This window comes from Rhizophagus irregularis, chromosome 11, assembly GCF_026210795.1.
Source record: "Rhizophagus irregularis chromosome 11, complete sequence".
NCBI lineage: Eukaryota > Fungi > Glomeromycota > Glomeromycetes > Glomerales > Glomeraceae > Rhizophagus > Rhizophagus irregularis.
This window is the reverse complement of record NC_089439.1, coordinates 2506941-2526294: the sequence shown is the minus strand read 5'-3', so window position 1 is coordinate 2526294 and position 19354 is coordinate 2506941. Positions and strand designations below refer to the sequence as shown.

The 19354-nt window shown below is 30.4% G+C and overlaps 3 protein-coding genes across 3 annotated transcripts; 2 read left to right on the top strand and 1 right to left on the bottom strand.

Annotated features, from left to right (window-relative positions):
- Nucleotides 1–8652: 8652 nt before the first annotated feature.
- On the bottom strand, nucleotides 8653–10357 carry OCT59_003042 (uncharacterized protein; the record flags this gene model as incomplete). Its single annotated transcript, XM_066145357.1, has 7 exons — nucleotides 8653–8726; nucleotides 8792–9128; nucleotides 9199–9360; nucleotides 9474–9637; nucleotides 9709–9812; nucleotides 9882–10181; nucleotides 10326–10357. 7 exons carry the CDS (start codon nucleotides 10355–10357, stop codon nucleotides 8653–8655), a joined length of 1173 nt encoding a protein of 390 aa, XP_065996087.1.
- Nucleotides 10358–15488: 5131 nt separating this feature from the next.
- OCT59_003041 (uncharacterized protein) lies at nucleotides 15489–16259 on the top strand (the record flags this gene model as incomplete). The annotated part of the gene is made up of 1 exon (XM_066145356.1): nucleotides 15489–16259. One exon carries the CDS (start codon nucleotides 15489–15491, stop codon nucleotides 16257–16259), a length of 771 nt encoding a protein of 256 aa, XP_065996086.1.
- A 189-nt stretch (nucleotides 16260–16448) lies between these two features.
- On the top strand, nucleotides 16449–16712 carry OCT59_003040 (uncharacterized protein; the record flags this gene model as incomplete). The annotated part of the gene is made up of 1 exon (XM_066145355.1): nucleotides 16449–16712. The coding sequence occupies one exon, from the start codon at nucleotides 16449–16451 to the stop codon at nucleotides 16710–16712; it is 264 nt and encodes an 87-aa protein (XP_065996085.1).
- Nucleotides 16713–19354: the final 2642 nt, after the last annotated feature.

The following is a 19354-nucleotide window of genomic DNA, read 5'->3' as shown; positions in this document are numbered from 1 at the left end:
AACATAATGATTTTTTTTTTCTAAATAATAAAATGATTTCACCTTTTTTTCTGGTCAAACGTGTCCGTCATATGACCCGTCAGTCTTGGCTTACGACCCAGACCCCTGAAATTTGTATTTTTTGGGCATTTTACTATAATAAGAATTAATTATGTCGATTTCTCTACTCTTAAGTAAGTATCACAATTGTATTACAGAATTTCTGGATAGTACAAATTAATTATGCCAATTTCTCTAAGGACAATGATATTCAAAAATAAATTTCCTAAAAATAAGATTCTATTTAAATTTATATACTAGAAATGGTAGGGTGAATAGTAAAAACCATAAGTCAGGTCACGGTAACAAGTAATTAAACAGGTTATTTCATTTATTTGGTATATCATATAAAAAAACTGAATGACAAAATTGGTTAGTTCCGTGTCAAAAAAAAAAAATACCTTGCTTTATCAGCTAGCCGAGTTGCGTTCGGGACAATTTTGTGTCAGACAATATATCGTCCTTTCGCGGTTAATGCAATTAATAAAATTTTTCTACGATGAATATGAAATATAGTTATGATTATTTCGATAAATTAGGTGACCCAGATGAACAGTTTATAAAGGATTTTATAAAGGATTTAAAGGATTTAAAGATACTTTATGATGAAAAGGACAAGATAGATGATATAGAAGATATTGACTCATTAATGGAGTATATAAAAGGAAAAATGCATGTTAAAGGAAAAATGCAAGCTGACTTGGAAGAAATTAAAATTATTACTGAAAATGAAAGCCAGCAATTCAAATTCATTTTCCCGGAAATTTATAATGAGTCAACTGTTAAGTGGAAAAATGATGATTCAATTCGGAAACTTATTAATCATTGTATAAATAAGAATAAAAAAAAAGAATACAAATACATGCTTGTCATTTCTCATTTACTTCCAATTCTTGTTGAAAATTCTTATAAAAATTTGATAGACGAACTTGTGACAGAGCTCACCTACACTAAGGTTCCAGAAGAATGGTATCAAGAAGAAGGCAGTAATAAAATTCAAAAAAAGGAAAGTTACCTTTCAATTCGTGAAGAACTTTGGGGTTATAGATTTCCCAGGCACAAAGTAAGGCCGTTACATTCATCCATATTTGACAGGTTTGTTTTTTCATTTCCTTATATCAGATATTGTTCATAGTCTATACACTAATTACGATTATATTATAAACAAGAATTGAAAAGGTACCTCGACATCAAGTCACGTTGTGTTATGTACCATTACCCGGTCTATGTACCTTCCCTAATTATAAAGATAATAATATCTTGTTTCCTCGTGGCGCAAGTCCCTTTGTTAAGCTTGTCATGTCCAATAGCGATGAGTTACTTGATGAAAAACATGCTTCCTCCAAGATATTTGAGTCTCCATTTTTCCATGCCATCGTCAAGTTTAAGTGGCATATCCATGGACGGATAATCTTCATCATAGTGCTTCTTATCTATCTCGCTTTTTTCTTGCTTTTCGTTACATCAATTACTTTAGATTTTAATAAAGACAAGGCAATTGTTGACGCAATTAAAAATTATACTAATAAAATTACTATTGAAGCGACTAAAAGTTACATTACAGTAATTACTGCAACAATTGGTAGTGAAACAAATTCCATGATCAATAATGTAACAATTGCTGAGACTGTTAAAAGTAATATTGGAGTGATTACTGCAGCGATTAGCAAAGCATCAATTGAAGTGAACAGAGATAAACTACATATTATTACCTTAGCAATTAATAATGCAGCGATCGAGGTAATTACTAGCGAAGAAATTAATCAAACGATAATTAATCTGGCAATTAATGACGCGACAATTGCGGAAATTAACAGTAATTATGTTACAGAGATTAATAAATCAATTAGCAATATTGACATCACTACACTTAATGAAACGATTAACAGCACTGGGGGTAGACTAATAATGATTGTATGTTTGATCTTAGTAGCAATGGCAATACTATTATTAATTCGACATACGATTATAGTTGTAAAAAATGGCTTTGGTAAAAAAATTTTTACTGCCCCCTCAACCTACGTTTTAATCGCGTCAGCAATTGTTATTGTTATTACCGGATTTATGGAATTGAAGTTTCTGGATTATGGCTCTAACATACGTGTACAATTTCAAGCTGTTTCGATCTTTTTATTATGGATTTGTTTTATTGGACTTTTATGTTTATTCAAGAAAATTGGAGTTTTTATCATTAGTAAGTATCTTGAACAATATCCACTTACAGGTTCGACAAATCTATTAACTATTTGCTACTATATGTAGTTATTATGCATATTTGCAGAAGGACCTTGTGGCTAGTTTTTTTATTGTGCATATTTATATTCGGTATTGCCCATTCTATGCTTGTCGCTACTTCAATGAGTCCACCTGAATTCGATGATGAGAAAAATTCACCTAAAGAGAATACATTTGACGGCTATGGTATTTCAATTTACAATATTTGGATAGGATTTATAAATGCCGGCTTCGATTATCTGGATCCATGGATAAAGAGTCCCTATATGATTTTAACCAATATTTTATTCACATTTTTTACATCTATTATAATCATGAACTTGTTTAGTATGTATATGCAAATATTCTTTTTTACTTTGGTATATTCTTTCTTACACTTTTTTCTTTGCAGTTGCGTTTGTAAATAATATCTATGAAGAAACACGTGAACGTGCGTATACTGAATGGACCGTAATTCGAGCGCGGGTGCTCGTATTCCTTGAACTTGCAGTGTCATTTCCACAAGAAAAGTTTTTCTTAAGTTTTCTTATTGCTCATTTTGGTCGCGATGATAAGTAAGATTTAATTTACCTACATTTTTTGTAAGAAACAAAATGCCTTCTATGAATTATGCAAACATATTAATTTGTCTATTTTCAGGGGTTGCTTTCCTCCAACTATTCTTTATGAAGTTCCCACTCAAAAGGTTGAAGAGTGGTTTAAATCCAAACAGTCTTCCAATGAAACCTCTACAACAAATGAAGAAAGTAGTACAAATGTACAATGAGATAAAAATAAATAAGAACTAAATAATGATAATTAGAAATTCAATGATTTATATACAGTTCATATTATTGTAATCTTTAAAATAGATATTTGTACTGATATACGCATCATGTAGCTGCGACAAATTTCGCAATTTTATTATTTTTGTATTAATAGTTGTTTTTGGTAACGTTTTGTTATATAAAAATAAGGGCAGGCCCTCATGTTATTGTAAATTTGGCATCCGTTCATGACAAAAAATCGACAATTTTGAAGCTACTGTGAATACAATCTCATAAAATAGTCACATTCTGCATCTTCCAAATCATAAGACGAATAAGAAAACAATCAAGAATTACAAAAGTATCAATCTTGATTGATCAGATGATTTAAAATAATTCGGACATCATTTTTTTAATGATAATGGAAAATAAAAAAATCGGAACATACTGTATATCCTTTCTTATTATTTAAAAAAAAAGAACATCAGGATAATTTACCTAATTTTACATTTTATACACTTATCATTTCAAATGGCTATTCAAATTCTGCGGTTATTAGCTTTTTACTACAACTACCACGTGCTTCCGATTACGAGTACATGTAACTACTTTACCATTACGTACTACCTAACTACGTAATCATATTTTTTTTTACGACTACATGAGTACGTGAGCGCAAAAATAAAAAACCTATCACGTACTTACGTAGTTACGTAATCATAGATTACCCCCAGCGTACCCTACAAAAATGTCACGAAACGGCCGGCATTAAGAGATTAAGAAATTAAACTATGTGATAAATAATGCGTGACAAATAGTATTTCACACCTCAAAAAAAAGTCCCTCAGATACTTATGAAAAATGGAAACAAGGAAGGGCGTGGCGCATGTGACAAAACAGTCCCGTGATTTTTCGTGACATTTTTTGTAGGTAAAAATAAATTTATGTAATTGTAAAATTTACTGTTTGTACTGTATAATGTAGTCGCTTTGCAGTATTGTGCTTACATGAGTCTATGACTACGTGATATCTATGACTACGCGGGAGTACGTGATATCATGTACTCGTAGTCACAACTGCATTGTAGTTGTAGTAATTAAATATATAATCCAAATTCTGATAATTATGGAATTTCAACTTTCCAAACTGGTTAACGTTATTAAGCTTAATTCTTTAAAATCGATACCAAAATTTATTAGTGACTGTGGTCCAATTTTCTTAAAACAAAAAAATTAGCAAAATTACAATTAAATATATTTACAATGTTAATTGTAATCAAGATGATTATATTTGCAGAAGCAAAATATTCAGAAAATTAGAAAATATGCATTCTTGGATCCAAAGAATCTAAACAAAGGAATTATTATAAAATCTTGAGACTAATGCATGATTAAAACCTTTTTATAGGACGCTTATAATATTACAAAAGAAAATAATTATAGATGAGTTTATTTAAAATTTTTGTTTTATAAATCATGTACTTTATTACTAGCTCAATGTGTGTCGTTTATCTGATAATGTAGTCAGCTATTTTTTCATTCATAGTTTATGTGTTGTAAGATACAACTTGCGTACATCTATACGAAAAGGTTCAATTAATAAACATAAGTTGTTTCCGTCAATAATTCATTAAAATCATTATTCAACAGCGATAATTTTCTTATCTTGTAATTATAGCAAAGGAAAAAATATAAGATTAACTTATAATAATTTTATACGATAAAAAGGAATTACTGTGAGAATAAACGATTAGCTGGATAGTAAAGCCACTATCGTGGTTTTTTTTTCCATCCAATCATTAAGAGTTTTGACCATTCGACGAGTTTTTGATTGGTAAAGAAATTAGCGGAGGCCGCGGACTAATCTAAGTTAAAATGTTTTAATATAGATAAAGGGTTTGAAAAGGGACTAAACAAAGTTAATGTTCTCGGAACATCTGTATTTTTGGTAGTCTTCAAAGCGACAGGTACTATTTTCAAGCTTGTACTCCAGAATGTATATATATGATGGCGTATATTATTAATACTTTGTGCTACAATTAAACTTTATTCGAAACAATAAATTGTTAATTCATCGAAGAATTTGTTGTTACAGAAATAAAATCAAATAAATCAAATGAATGAATCTTATCTTAAATCCACAAAATGATTACTGATATGTAGTAGATTCGAACATTCTATTTATTCAAAAATTTCAAAAGATTAAAAAACGGAACTTTCTCGAGCGCCATCTCCGGGATGAGGAGTGGGCAAGGCGCCTAGAAACTTATTATCATTTTATGGAAATAATACAATATACGTTATCTAAGTTAGGGGTTGGAATCGAAAATCGAATCTTTTCAAGATTTTTCTTATAGACGACCAACCTGGCTTTGAATCAGTTTCTAATTTCAGCAAAAATAATCAGCACTTGGCCGGCATGAAAAATTACTTTGGAGTCAGGTTAACTTACATGTAAAAAATTGCTGAGAATCGATTCTCGAGAATCGATTTTACTATGTTTTGTCGATTTTCGATTAATCGATTCCAATCCCTAATCTAAGTAAGCCAACGGAAAAATTATACGCTTTTTTTTCCAATACAATCGTTTTATAATTAACATATATTTCTAATAGGTTGGTTTAAATTGTTACACAAAATTATATATTTTTTTTCCCGCAGTTTGTAATAATCCCAAGTTTATGAGACACATTATTTAAGTAGAATATGACGAGAATTATCGTAAAATAAAATTTATCTTATTATGTTTATATCGAAAGTTATTTTTTAAATTATTTTTTAAATTCGTTTATAAACCGAGATCTTAAAAATCCACAATTTTTTTTTTTTTAAATTATAAAATTTCGCTATTTTGGAAATCTCACCAAAGAAATTTTCTAGTCATTTGTTTATAAAATTTTAATAAAAATTTCTTTTTAATATTTGGTCAGGCATATTTATCATTTCTTAGTATGTTTCCTTTGAATAAAGCATTAAAAGGTTTTATTGGTCATATGAATAAGTCTATATTTTTGTTGATGATCTTTAAGAATATTAATGAGAAAAGAATATTTTTTACTCAGACGTGTTAAATCGCTTATAAATCGGGCTTATAAAGCTTATATATAAATTAATCAATAAATTTAATTTTCAACTTTGAAAATACAATTAAACCATAAAATAAAAAAGTTTAATCGGTGAGATCTTCTAATACTGTAATAAGGTAACATGAATATGGTGGTACAAGCCTACAAGGGCTATAGGACTATTTGTCGAACAGAATTCCATGTGACTTATTTATAATTAGTGAAATTCATCATTCATTTTCTAAAAGTTCTTCCACTGCAAATAATTTATAAAACGCGTGACGTTTATCGTCATTTAAAAAGAGTAAATGACGCAAAAACAGGAAACTATTTGTTGAGGTAAGTACAAGGGAATATGAATGTCGGAATATTGTATTTAATTAATTACTCAAACTTACTTTTTTTTAACTATATCATTTTCAGGTCGCAGAAATTTTACTTTTAGTAGCATCAATTTACAGACATACTTTAAATCAATATACTTATCATAGTTATAATAATGGAATACTCGCAATTTACTCGTAAAAATAATTGGAAAGTGAATAATTCAATTTTAATGCATATTTCTCCTTGATACACTTCATTTGGTGATGTTCACCACGGAGGGATGATGTAAATTTGGACGTCAAATGTGTGATAATATTAACGACATTATGGCGCTTAATTCATTTAATGAATTTATACTTGAGCTTCGGACGTTTACTTGGGAATGACGAGTGATAATTTATTATTTTGAAAATGTGACCGTATCGGTCCAACATTTCATTACGCAATTGTGGGAGTTTATGTAAGTTAAGAAAATTTATTTTCTTTTGCATTCGTGTTTAAAGTATTAAAAAAAAATTTGAATCCTAGGGTACATTGATTGATATTAAAGCGTTGGCGCCTTGGAGATTTACCAGTCGCGATTGAATATATCTTCAACGTCTATGAGGGTGCGTTAGGTTTTGATGATATCTAAATCCTCTTACCATTATGCTATTCTCCTTCTACCCTAATTCTCTTAAATTAATCTTTCAATTTCTCTAAAGAAATCTTATTTACGAGACATATTAATTAAAACTACAACTTTAATGCTATAGACTTTATAGATTTGATCAAACTTTTATTTATCGGGAGTGAAAGGGAGAGGAAAGATTAATTTTTAGAATTATTATTGTTCTTAATGTATTTAATTTGATTTATGCTCAACATAATTCCTTCCAATTCTGTTAAAGGAAGATTAATAGATGAATGATTAGTAGATGCGCATTGGCGTAATGATCTTATGATGATTGGCTCAATTGACCCTTTGTTAGATGTGAAATTAATTATTAACAGCGTTTGGTAATCAAGTGGGTCATGTAATAATTATAAAAATATATGTGACGAAGAAAGTTATATGATGATGGTGATGGTGATGATGACAATGATTATGATTATTGTGATGATGATGAAAATCAGCTTAAAGAAGTTGATTTCTTAAACTGAAATGATAATATGAAGAGTACACTAAGGATTACCATTTATCAGTCCTGGTGTTGATAGAGATCACCACTTCAACAAATTTAATAATGAATTACAGCCGTCTTACTGTCTTTAAACTATAAATGTTTAATATTATAGTAAGGTTTTTTTCTCTTATCTCTTTACAGTACCATCATTCATTTACTATATTAACGATGGTTTTTTTAAAACAGCCTTTGTCATCCATTCATTTATCAATAAACCAATCGACGAAACCTATCTAAACTCTAAAAAAAGAATTAGATGGGGTAAAGAATTAATAACATATAGTGATTTTTGCGGGTAAGTTACTGCATAACTATACAATCATGTAAATTATACTGTATATATAATATCTGAATTAAAGTTACCTTTATTGACACTTGTTTCAGTGAAACTGGATTCCGCTCAAACTACTATTCACAAAAAACCGAGAGATGGAATGCTACTAAATTGTGAGCTAGAAATAGGCACTTGTTAATACAAATAGTGGTTCGATAACAGATATAGTTATTTAGTGGTCAAAAAGGAAGGACAGGCGTGTTTGATTAAAAAGAAAATAGTGGACATGCAGTGTTCGATTAAAGAGGCCCGAATGTAAAATGTAGACAAATATTATTTCTGATGCAGAACCCACGGGACACATGAAATGAAATGATACTTGATCACAAATTCACAAGAAACATATTGCAAAATGAAAAATTGTATTTATTACTTTTGTAGTGAACAAAATCATTTAGAATGCAAACAGCAAATTATCATCCTTTGATGCTACCCAATTAATATTGATCATTTCTTATAAAAAATCACAAGTACTTCGGTTTGTTGATACATAATTTAACGATAATCTTCCAGTAGATGTAAATTATAATGACTATTATCAGATTGGGATAAACAGTTAGTTTCCATATTATACATTATCATGTCAAAGTAAAACATCCGACTCTCACCTATAACGTTGGTTATTATGAATAAATCCTCTAACATCATTATTTAATAAGCTTGAATTCCAGTTGTTCCTTTATGTAAACACTTTCTAAGATAGTGCCAATAGGGATGACAATAGATATGTCACTGTATTTTTTATGGATAGCCTCGTAAATTCCCATAAGGCACCAGTTTCATCGTAGACTGGGCACCCGAATCTCCACGATCCCCTGTACACAGAAATTAATTTTATTAAAAAAATGTCAGAAAAGGAATTTAATAAATAATGACTTACCAAATTTACCATCAATACCGTAAACCAACAAACCATTAGCTCTTTTAGCTTTTTCAAACAATTCAGTTATGACCACAGGTTCTAAAACAGGGATCATTCGTCCTTTGGTATGTCCTGACTCTCTGCCGACCTTATAGACATATATAAATTGATCTTCACTTTTATGATCCAAAATAGACTCTACACTGTTAATAACCACTTCAGTTCCACACGCTTTGTTAGAAGTTGAATCGCAATACTCGTCAATCATACAAAAGGCGTAATCTACGAGCATTTCTGAATCATCAATATTCAAGTCCGAATATTTAACACGAGCACAATGATCATCAAGAGTGCCCTAAAAAGTAACAAGGTTGGCTTAGTGGTATCACGATTCATAATTTCCATTAACTGCATACATTATCTACCTTTCCTGGCTGAATTACTGAGTCATCAACATCACCGACTCCGTGCTTTACAGTAAGAAGATATTCATCTTTATCTTGATTTTTTACCCTAAATAATGCACATAATGTGCAAGCATTATCAATTTCGGCGTCACCTATACTGATTCCAGGCTTGAGAGTCTTCTGAAATTGGCGGTTATCGCATGATGGTTTAAAAGCCCGTAATCGACCAACAAAGGAAAACCCTTATACTCTGCTGGAATGTTATGAACTGGCGTCCCTTCTGTCAAATTTACCGAAGCAATAATGTATTCTTTTCCATCGACTATTCCAGGGTATGTAACGGACAATGGAACCTTTTTTCCAAATTCTTTACGAAGGTCTCGTCCCACTTTAGCCATTTTTATAAAAGTATTATCATCACAAACGGGAGAGACCTTACGATTACCAACTATTGGTGCTATTAACATTTTATATTATTTTTAATGAATTTTTTTATAATATGTAATGCTTAAATTAGCCATAACATACCAATAATGTTTGGATCGTTTCTGGCTTTTGAAAGTATTGAATTGTCAACTTCACTGTCGGCAATCGCTAAAAGTGCACCAAGTTCTTCACTTAGTTCGTCGGCCCTGCCAGAAAATAATAGACAAATCATTTACAAGGTTAATAATTTGGGAATTTTACTAATGCAAACATACGTCATTTCGGCTTTGTCTGTTGTAGGTTTGAAGTTTGAATCTCTGGTCTTTAGATATTGATAGAGATACTCTCTAATGGTTTTCTTCGCAGTTATTTCTTTGCCCTTTTCCAAAAAATTTGTGTTGACTATGTATTTGTGGCGCCTTTTCACATATGCATATACATTTTTATTTAGAATTTTCCCAGGATATTTATTTGGACTCCATCCCGGAATTTTCTTGATCTCCTCAGAAAGGAGATATTTGATTGTCGTATGTCCTTCAGTTGAGTTTTTATTAATAGCATTATTCTGGTATGATCTGAAACAGAAAGGGATTAGTCAAACATCGTGTTAACTGCTGCAATAGCGTCGTTGTGAAACCGGAACATTCATATTTTCTAATAACACGTAATTAATTATTTTGATTTCTTTTATTTTTTGCATTCATTTTTTTATCACTTACAGTATAGACAAAGCCGTTTTCTTTCTTGACATCATGAATTTTGCTAAAGAAGTATCAGATAATATTAAAAAAATATTGCATCTTGGTATTAAATGGTAGTCGACCAATTATGATGATGTAACACAAATTCACATGTTAAATTTTCACGTGATGATCGTCCTTAATTAGCCAATTAAATTTAACAAAAAAAAAATCGTTCGTTACAAATATATATTTAGACGACCTTCATATATTAGTGATATCCTGTTTGAGTTTATGAAAGAAAGGTTAGTTTGAAACTCTAAAAGTACAAATTGTTAAAATGTAGTTGACAAATCCATTTGTATTTTTCTGGCACTGATAGTTGCTGGGCAACATATTCTCCAAAGCAGTGTTGGCACATGACCGGATGTGACCTAAATGACTTAGTGACTAAGTCATTAGTCATATGGTCATTTTAGCTTTGAAGAATTTATGTGACTTGGTCATAACGATATATGATCACGTGATTTAACATGATTTAATTTTACCGTTATAAAATTTCAAAATTTATTTATTATTTAATATATCATAAATTTTTACAACAAATACTATAAAGATTAAAACATATGAATTCATTTTTAAAGTGCTGAATAAATCTGATTTCCCTGTAAATAAGCAGGAAATCCTAAATTAGAAATGAACAAAGATCGTAACGGCCATTTTGCTGTCAGATCGTCTGCAGGATGAATTGTTCTTCCTCCAAAATTAAAGTCATTATCCATTTCACCATCTAAAAGTATTTCATCTTCAGAATGATCAAATGTATTTTCACGTTTAATAGCTTCAATCCACTCTTTAACAAATATATTCCATCCTTGTTCTTGTTCTTCAGTATGAGGTTCGGAAGAGTCATTTAAAGTCAAATTATTACTTTCATTTTCACCATTATCATCGTCACTAACCAACAAATCATCATCAGTTAAGTTATTAAATTCAGGATTATTTATATTATCATCTTCAATAATTGGTGTTGCTATATGTAAACGCTGAACTTTAGTATCTAATTCTTTTGCATTTTTTTTTTGACGATGATAAAGTATATCACTTCGAATCTGACTCATAGCTAATACTTTTTTGCTCTAAAATATTAAATAATATGAATTAAATTTTTGTGTAATAAATAAAATAAATATTGATATAAAACATACCTTTAATTTATTTCGCCTATTCGTGTGAAGAAAACCCATACTGCTCCACAATCTTTCAACGGATGCTGAGTTAATACAGACACCATGTATGTGTATCGCAACTTTCGCTAATTCTGGTCCAATACCAGCTGTAGAATCCCAATAATTTACCAAATTACCTTTAAATTGTGAAAATGTTTCAAGGTCATAAGGATCTTCACCATGTTTATATAAAATCATTTCAGCTACAATTGATGAAGGACGGGAATTAAAAAAAGCTTGATAATAGTATTTTAACCATTTTTCAATATGAGTCCATGTTAAATTATTATTTGTAACTTGAAAATTTTCTAATTTGTATTGGGGGTGAAGAACAATAGAAAGAATAAGGAGCGGCTGCTCCCACTCCTTCCAACGTTTTTCGATTCTTTCAACCATTCGTGAACCAAAATCAGTATCTTGGTGATTTTCAAAAATCTTAATAGTATTTGCAAAACAATGTGTTACTTCAAACAATCGTGCAGTATCCTTCTGCAATTTATTTAAAAAGCCACATAGTGGATAAAGCATATGTTGTAGTAAAAAAAGGGTCGACCAAAATTCTGAATCATTTATAGTATCAGCAATGTCATCAGGAAGTTTTCGGTCGCCATTTTGGCTTGAAGATTTATCTGCAGATGCTGAAGGTATTCCATTTGACGTGTTACATTAGCCCGATGTGGATTGAATTTTGCTGAAATAAACTTTAATAAAAAAAATTTAAATATTATATTTTTATTGATATAAAATATTTATTAAACTAATAATATTTACCTTTAATGCTGCTTGAGTTTTTAAAATAGAATAAAAACAAAAGTAATAACTGTTCCATCGAGTATCTCCTGGAGATGCTAAACATATGTGTTTATTATAAATTCTCATTTGTTCATCACGAAGATTTCCAGTAAAATACACTGATTTATTAAAATAAGTAACTAATCGGACTGCTTCCTTTAATATTCTTTGATATAATTCTTTCTCTTTGAAAATGTCGCCAAAAACAAGATTCATTTGATGTGCCATGCATGGTAAAAAAATTTTACTTGGATATTTTCTTCTCATTTGCCGTCTAGAAAAAATAAAGTTAAATTATTTTTCCATTAATAAATTAATAAGTATTATAATAATGAATTAAAATTAGGTTTATTAAATTTACCTTGCTGCTGCATATTTGCCTGCTGAATCTGAGACAAATGCTTTTATACAAACATTTTTGTTTTTTGCGTCTTCCATCATTTCTTCTATATGTTGGATAACATCAGTTGTACGAGATCGCTCAGCACTTATTTCATGTGCTCCCCAAACCAAAGGTTGTCCTTTTGATGTAATAAATACTACACCCCATAATTGCTCCATTTTTACATTCGTCCAACCATCAAAGGCTGCCGTAACACCATCTTTATCATTTGCTGCGATTTTTACAATATTATGTTGAAGAGATTTAGCTGCATCTTTTAAGATTCTGCCACCAATTGCTTTACGATTAGGAAGAACAAGTCCAGGAGCAATAAATTCAAATAATGCTTTAGTTTCTTCATTCTCTACAAAAGAGAAAGGAAGACCATTAGATACTGTCATTCTAATGAATAGTTGTTCAAATCTAGGTACATCATTTGTTGACATTTGGCGACGATAATATGATGTTAATGATTTTTGTTGGCTGCCAATTGAGTTAAAACTTGATACTGTTGATGTAGAAAGTCTCCTTCGTTTTGCTAAATTTTGAATAGATTCATCATCATCATCAACTTCTATAATATCATTAACTTTGTCTTCAGGTACTGGCAATTTAAGGATTTCCTTTACTTCTTCTTCAGAAAAGGTTTTCTTAAAATTTTCACATTTAGCCAAGTGTGCACGACATAATCTTGCTTTATTTGATGTATAACATTCTGGTCTTAATTTAGCTTCTTCTAACCCCCATCACAATTATTAATACAACTATTGCATACTGCAAACGCATTTCCTTTATTTATTGTATTTTTAACAAGTGTAAAGTACGGACGAAAATTATGTGGTTCCGGAGGCATTATTTATTTGGGTTGATGTTGAGTAAAAATTTTTTCGGTTAGTTGATTTACAAAAAAAGATTATCAATTAGAATTTTATTGGTTAATCAAACAAGGGGTCACGTCAATTGTGACATGACCAAGGTGACTTATGGTCATGATGGTCACGTCACTTGGTTATTTCTGATATGACCGTAATGATCAATGACCATAGGTCACATGCGTAGTGACCTATGTCATTTAAAAAAAAACAAAATGACCTGGTCATTTTCCATCACTGCTCCAAAGAGGAAACAATAAATAATACTTCAAAGGCTGATGTCTATCCTTTATTGACACTATATATAGTATTGCAAGTTAGAAATTGACAACAAAAATAATGGTTCGATAATAAAGGAAGGACAGGCGTGCTCGATTAAAAAAATAGTGGACATGCATGTTCAATTAAAGCATGTTCGAATGTAAAAACAGTGGACAAATATTAATGCTAATGCAGAACCCACGAACTCGTGAAGCGAAATGATATCTGTGGATTCTGTTATTTGGCTATGAAGTATGACATTGATCAATAACAGAATACCTGGAGGGTATTCCTTTGGATATGCTTTTAGCACTTTCAGATATTTTTCGGTGATCGAAACATGTATGCGTGATCAATAATAGAGGGAACAGCGGTCAAATATTAATTCGAACGTATGGTTTTTTTATTGATCGCTAAACGATTACAGAGAGCATACTAATATAGTAAGTTTATTTATTCATCGACTTTCGTTGCAGACGTCATTCCTTTGGAAATGTTATTGTGTCGCTACTTATATTCTCCTACTTCCTTTAAACAGTAGAAAGACATATTTGGACGCAATCATTCAACGAGATACCAGTTACTTGCCGCCTCATTACCATCCATTACTCCAAAATTCTATTTAGACATTTGTCTCTTTTTGGATATCTCGTTTTGGTACTATTAATTCAGTAGAGCTCCGCAACCTGACCTGACAGATCAGGTGACCCGACGGGTTGACCCGAAATATTCAGGTCAGGTCATCAAATTCATGACCTGACACGGGTCGGGTCAGTGCTAGTCGGTACCCGACCCGACCCGTTGACCCGACATATATTTGGGTCAAATAAATTAAAAACACCGAAACTAATAGTTCCGGCGTTTTTACATGTAAAATCAAAATGAAAAACGCCGGAACTAATGATTCTGGCGTTTTTACATGTAAAATTGAAAAAAAAAATGCCGAAACTATCAGTTTCGGCGTTTTTACATGTAAAATTGAAAAAAAAAACGCCGGAACTAATGATTCCGGCGTTTTTACATGTAAAATCAAAAAAAAATGCCGAAACTATCAGTTTCGGCGTTTTTACATGTAAAATCAATATGAAAAACGCCAGAACTAATGATTCCGGCGTTTTTACATGTAAAATTGAAAAAAAAAACGCCGAAACTAATAGTTTCGGCGTTTTTACATGTAAAATCAAAATGAAAAATACCGGAACTAATGATTCCGGCGTTTTTGCATCTAAGATCGAAAAAAAAAATGCCGAAACAAATAGTTTCGGCGTTTTTATATATAAAAACAAAAGTAAAATGCCGGGACCCGACGTTTTTTCAATAAAAATTAAAAAATCTTTTTTTTTTAATTAAAAACGTCGAACCTGACGTTTTTTGTATAATTAATAAAAAAAAACGTTACAAAACGTTTTTTTAATTGAAATATTTAATAATAAAACTTCGGGTAACCTGAGTTACCCGAAGTGACCCGAATACTTTCAGGTCAAATGGGTCAGGTCGGGTCAGAACGGTTTACCCGACCCGACCTGACCTGAAAAAAAATTTCGGTTCGGGTTAACCAGGTAACCCGACCCGACCCGACCCGTGCGGAGCTCTAAATTTAATTGGACATTTGTCTCTTTTTTGGCTACCTCGTTATACTATTTGAACTAATTCGTATTTTATAAAAATGGATTATAATAAGTACGAAACATATTTAGCTGATGATTTGTCTACCAAACTTGTTGTTCAGGACCATACTGCCGATAGCTATAGGGTATTTGATTCTTTTGATGAGTTCTGGGATTTTAGTGATAATACCCCTCCACACTTACGGTGTTTCTCTGAAGTGGTGTTTGAGGATATGCCCCAGGCTCCCATGGTACACGTAGGGATTTCTTCTCGTTCTAAAATGCCTAAGAAAAAGATAGTTGGTACTATTGAGACCGTTATTACTGGCATGATAGATGTTTTTCATACTAGTTATCACAACACTAAAAACGTCCCTATTTCACCAAAGGACTTGGTAGTTATAGATGAATGTGGTCTTTCTTCTCACAGATTCTGGATTTACTCTTTTCATATACTAGCTCCTTCATTTTCTTTTTCCGGATACCAAGAAGCATCTATTTTTCTTGATAATGTGACCTTACGTGTACCAAAAAAGATTCAACAGTACTTGTTTCTCCCTTGTAGCCCTCCTATTCAGTATATTCGTATCCTTGACTCTACATTTCCAGATGACGCTAAAAACAAAAAAATTTCATCATATAGCCGTTACTTAGGGACTGCTACTGATATTCCCCAGAATGGACTTTTTGTTAACCATTTTCCGGACTTAAAGGTTGATAGCGTTTCACAAACAACTAGTGAGAACTATTGTAATAACATTTTCGAAAAAACAAATGAACCTATCCAAGCTGATGAGGTTGATGATTCACAACTCGCTGTTATGCAATAACATGTTCTTCCCCACCAATTTACCCACAGCGACTCTGTTGCGAATGGTAATGATTGCTCTGTTAGCTTCATCTATTCTAAAGATGCGATTGATGAAAATATTCCGGAGATTGTTGACTCTTTAGAAAAGGACAACCACGAAAACACTGTTACAAATGAGATTGATGGGGACAACTTTAACGAGGATAGCATGCCTGAAACTGAAGAAGATGTTATTTCATCTATCATTGAAACACGAAGTATTGGACACGACATGCCAATTTCCGACAAAACTGATACATCAGTTAATGATAATGTTCACGGGATGGAAGTGAATATTACTTCGGTTAACTTATCCAACACCGAAACACAACTTGTTACTTTACAGAAACCTTCAATTTTTCTAAATATGTTTACAATATATTTACAATATAACAGACACATCACTTTAGTATTTCTGTTATTTTCGTTCTAACTATATGCTTACAATATGTAGAAAATATTACATGAAAAATCTGACAATCATATATCAAAAATATGTTTCGGATTTATATATTATATGACAATCACATATCAAGCATATATTAGAAATATGATTAGAAATTCATATGACAACCATATATCAAACATGTATTAAAAGTATAATTAGTATATTATTTTTATATGATACCCATATATTAAAAATACATGATTACTCTTTTTATAACTATTATATATCTAATATATGTAAATAATATTGCAAAATTATGTAAATTATATAATAATTACATGCCGAAATATAATAACAGTGATTAATAGTAATATGCCATAAAGTTATGCATCATCAAAAATTTATTCCTTTTACCAAAGTCTTACGTGTTCAAATACTCAAAAAACTGGTCATCTAAAAAAAATAGTATATGAAATGTTAGTGGTCATTTCATTCAAAAGAATTAGTTCAAAATAAAAGTAAAAAACTTACCGGATCTTACACTTTCCCAAGCACTTAAAAAACCAGCTATCTACAAAAAAAATATGTAACATTAGTAGCTGTTTCGTTCAATAAAAACTATTAAAAATTTTACTAACGTCTAGACTCCAGAGACTGAAAGATACGCCTAAAAAAAGAATTAAGAAATGGACTGTAAGTAAAATTGTTAAAAATAAAAAAAAGTTAATATTCTAAAACTTTACCTATTAAGATAATAATAAAAAATTAAAACAAAAATTAAAATTCTACGCGTCCTGAAAGTATCATCTAAAAAAAAGAATGTTCCTACCAAATTCTACACGTCCAAAGAGCCAAAGAGCTAACCGCCTAAAAAAAAAGAAAAAAATAGAAATTAATAACCATCCTTTAAAAGGTGGAATAACGAAATTTAAAAATATCTTATCAAAATCCCATGCCTTGATTTTGTATTGAAGTTGTGGTTAATTTGGACGTACAGTGCTTGGATATGTTGCTCAAAAAAAAGAAAAGAACAAAAATATCAGTAATGTTTTGTTAAAAACAACATTAGAAAAAATGTCACTCACCATCCGTCAAAGATAATGAAAAGCTGTCTAAACTACAAAATACAAAACACAAAACGTTAATTAATGTTTTGTCACATAAAAACCAAAAAGAACATAATTTATGATATACTTTTTAAACATTTTGTTAATATGATCGTTGCTTTTTAGTAATTTTCCAATGGTTATGTTACTTCAAATTTCCCACACGTCCAGTTGTCTAAAAAAAAGAAATTAGAAGTTGTTTTTTAAAAGATGAAGTAAATAAATTAGATTATTATTATGACACCTACTAAAGTACCATGTCCAAAAACCAAAAAGCCACTTGAAAAGAAAAATAAGGAAGGAAAGGAAAAGGATGAAAAGGGATAGGTAAGAGTGAGAGAAAGGGAAAGAGCAATTACGAAAATTACAAGAGAAAGGGGAAATTACGAAAGGAAAGAAAAAAAAGTTTAAGCTTAAACTATAAAAGCTTAAACTTTAATCAGTTGAATTGCACTGCAGTTAAGCTATAAATCACTGATTATCTTAGTGTTACAAGCTATGGTTAACAACATTTTATACGTTGAAATAGTCAAAATTTTTCGTGAAGTTTTATTAGCTGACTAATATTTGAATTTTAGCCAAAACCAGGGAGCGTCTAAAGCTGTGTCTGATCACGTGATTTTTAATAGTGCAGGCGTGATAAATAGATATGTGACAAATAATTTTTAAAAATTCAAGTCCCCGGGATATACAGTATAGTAAAAATGAAAAACTGGAGGGCGCGATGAATATAACAACATCATGTGATCAAACACAGCTTTAGACGCTCTCCAAAATCAGTAGTTGATTTTCAGCTAATTTATTATGAGTTCAATTTAGTTGAATCATTACCAGTCCGAGAATTGTGATTAACATTGTCCTCATTTTCTTTCATTCCAAAAATGTAAATTTATTTTATCCTTTATAAAACAATTTTCCTTTTAGTTTCTCACTTGGGTTATTGATTTTTGCTTAATTCTTTTCATTACTTCTAAAACAAAAAAAAATTTTTTCTTTGTTAATCAAAATTTTCTATTAATTACGAAAAATGTTGTAATCATTTGTATTGTTACTGGAGCTGGAAGGATGCTAGAATAAATTTTAACATATAAATTTAAAACATATAAATTTAAGAGTAAATTTAATATGTATTTTTGGAATATATCAAACACATCACAATTGTATGTTACTCATACATTACTTACAATATGAATTTCAGTATATAAAGAACATAACTCAAATGTATTTTAGATATATGTTGGTCATATTTTGTTTTTAATATGAATTTTGGCATATAAAGAACATATTATCAATATATCTTAATAATATGTTAACCTTATTTATTTTAATATGCATTTTTGGAATATATCCAACATATTACAATTATATGTTGGTTATACATTACTTATATTTTGCTTTTAATATGAATTTTGGCATATGACAAACATATTTGAATGTATCTTAGATATGTATTGGTTATATTTTGTTTTTAATATGAATTTTGGCATATAAAGAACATATTATCAATATATTTTGCTTGTACTGTATATTGATATTGCATACATGGTAATATGCTATATTCATAAATGCTATCTATCAGTG